This window comes from Notamacropus eugenii, chromosome 1 (assembly GCF_028372415.1).
Source record: "Notamacropus eugenii isolate mMacEug1 chromosome 1, mMacEug1.pri_v2, whole genome shotgun sequence".
Classification (NCBI taxonomy): domain Eukaryota; kingdom Metazoa; phylum Chordata; class Mammalia; order Diprotodontia; family Macropodidae; genus Notamacropus; species Notamacropus eugenii.
Genome location: NC_092872.1, coordinates 463,603,195 through 463,605,740, shown reverse-complemented (window position 1 = coordinate 463,605,740; position 2,546 = coordinate 463,603,195). Strand labels below are relative to the sequence as shown.

The following is a 2,546-nucleotide window of genomic DNA, read 5'->3' as shown; positions in this document are numbered from 1 at the left end:
GGATTTACAAGCAAATTCTACCAAACATTTAAAGAAAAATTAATCCAAAATATGCAAAGCACAAGTCCTACCAAATTCCTTTTGCAATACAAATATGGTACTGATACCCAAACCAGCAAGAACCAAAACAAAGCAAGAAAATTAGAGACCAATTTCTCTAATGAATATTGCTGCAAAAAAAAATTTTTTGAATAAAATACTAACAATGAGATTACAGCAATATATCACAAGGATCATATACTATGACCAGGTGGAATTTATACCAGGAATACAGGACTGGTTCAATACCAGGAAAACTATTAGCATAACTGATTATATCAAAAACAAAACCAAGAGAAATCATATGATTATCTTGATAGATACAGAAAAAAACCTTTTAAAAAATACAGCACCCGGCCGCGCGGCCTTGGGACCGGCTGGTCGTGCTGCTGATAAAGACGCCGAGCCCCGAAAGGGTGAAGTGACTTGGCCAGACGCACACAGCTTGTAAGCAGACGGAGCCTCTGACCCTACAGCCGAGTAAATTTCCCACTTTAAGTCGGGTTCAGTGTAACCATGGCTCGTGGTCCCAAGAAGCATCTGAAGCGTGTAGCAGCTCCAAAGCATTGGATGCTGGATAAATTAACAGGAGTTTTTGCTCCAAGACCATCCACAGGTCCCCACAAGCTGAGGGAATGTCTGCCTCTCATCATCTTCCTGAGAAACAGACTCAAGTATGCCCTGACTGGAGATGAAGTAAAGAAGATCTGCATGCAGCGATTCATCAAGATTGATGGCAAGGTCCGCACTGATATTACATACCCTGCTGGCTTTATGGATGTCATTAGCATTGAGAAGACGGGTGAACATTTCCGTCTGGTTTATGATACAAAGGGCCGCTTTGCTGTTCATCGTATTACAGCTGAGGAGGCTAAATATAAATTGTGCAAAGTTAGAAAAATCTTTGTGGGTACAAAAGGTATTCCGCATCTGGTCACCCATGATGCCCGTACTATCCGTTACCCAGATCCTCTCATCAAAGTGAATGATACAGTTCAAATTGATTTAGAAGCAGGCAAGATCACTGATTTTATCAAGTTTGATACTGGTAACCTGTGTATGGTGACCGGTGGGGCTAATTTGGGTCGAATTGGTGTGATCACAAACAGGGAGAAACATCCTGGCTCTTTTGATGTTGTCCATGTAAAAGATGCCAATGGCAATAGTTTTGCCACTAGGCTCTCCAACATTTTTGTTATTGGTAAAGGTAATAAGCCTTGGATCTCTCTTCCCCGAGGAAAGGGTATCCGCCTTACAATTGCTGAAGAAAGAGACAAGAGATTGGCAGCTAAGCAGAGCAGTGGCTAAATGATTGCAGATAAGAATTTGTGGGGTATCAATCAAATTGAGATGTTACAATTTTTAACAAAAGTAATTACCCTACAAAAATATAAAATACGTGAAATAAGAAATAGGTAGCTTAAACAACTCAGTCTTATCAAGTGAAATGCCTTTCTCTTCTTTAATTAGGGTACTGTGGGTATGATGTTGCATAAAATGTTGGAAGATGTTATCTGTACTGGTTTTGCTTAACAACTTTTCTTTGTTAAATGGGACGGCTCACTGACTGGAAGATGGGGAGAGGACATATCCCAAAGTGGCTGATGTGAAAACAAAAGATAACAATAAAAGTTCAAGAAAAAAAAAAAAAAAAAAATACAGCACCCATTCCTATTAAGAACACTAGAGAGAATAGGAACAAATGGAGCTTACCTTAAAATGATAAGTAATATTTATCTAAAACCATCAGCAAGCATTTTCTGTAATAGGAATAAGCTAGAAGCCTTTCTAATACAATCAGGGTGAAACAAGGATGCCCATTGTCATATCTGTTAGTTAATATTGTACAAATGATGTTAGCTACAGAAATGAGAAGAAAAAGAAATTAAAGGAATTAGAATAGGCAATGAGAAAATAAAACTATCACTCTTTGCTGATGATACAATGTTACACTTAGAAAATCCTAGAGAATCAACTAAAGAACTACTTGAAATTATCAACTATTTTAGCAACGTTGAAAAATACAAAATAAATCCACATAAATCATCACCATTTCTATATACTATCAACAAAGTCCAACAGCAAGACATAGAAAGATAAATTCCACTTAAAATAACTGTAGACAATATAAAATACTTGGGAGTTTACCATTCAAGACAAATCCAGAAACTACATAAACACAACTATAAAACACTTTTCCCACAAATAAAGTCAGATCTAAACAATTGGAAAAATATTAATTGCTCATAGGTAGGCACAGCCAATATAATAAAAATGACAATTCTACCTAAATTAATTTATTTATTCGGTGCCATACCAATCAAACTATGAAAACATTATTTTATAGAGCTAGAAAAAATAATTTAAAAATTCATCCAGAAGAATAAAAGCTTATGGATATCAAGGGAATCAATAAATAAATATGTGAAAGAAGGTGGTCTAACCATACCACATCTCAAACTGTAATATAAAGTGGTAATTATTTTAAACAAAAATCTGTAACTGGC

The 2,546-nt window shown here is 36.1% G+C and overlaps 1 protein-coding gene across 1 annotated transcript; it reads left to right on the top strand.

Annotated features, from left to right (window-relative positions):
• Positions 1-380: 380 nt before the first annotated feature.
• On the top strand, positions 381-1,696 carry LOC140519290 (small ribosomal subunit protein eS4). The gene has a single exon (XM_072632156.1). The coding sequence runs from the start codon at positions 556-558 to the stop codon at positions 1,345-1,347; it is 792 nt and encodes a 263-aa protein (XP_072488257.1). The 5' UTR covers positions 381-555; the 3' UTR covers positions 1,348-1,696.
• The last annotated feature ends 850 nt before the right edge of the window (positions 1,697-2,546 follow it).

What these genes read in the sequence shown, in the direction of transcription:
- LOC140519290 (XM_072632156.1), top strand. Translation starts at nt 556, where the DNA reads ATGGCTCGTGGTCCCAAGAAGCATCTGAAGCGTGTAGCAGCTCCAAAG.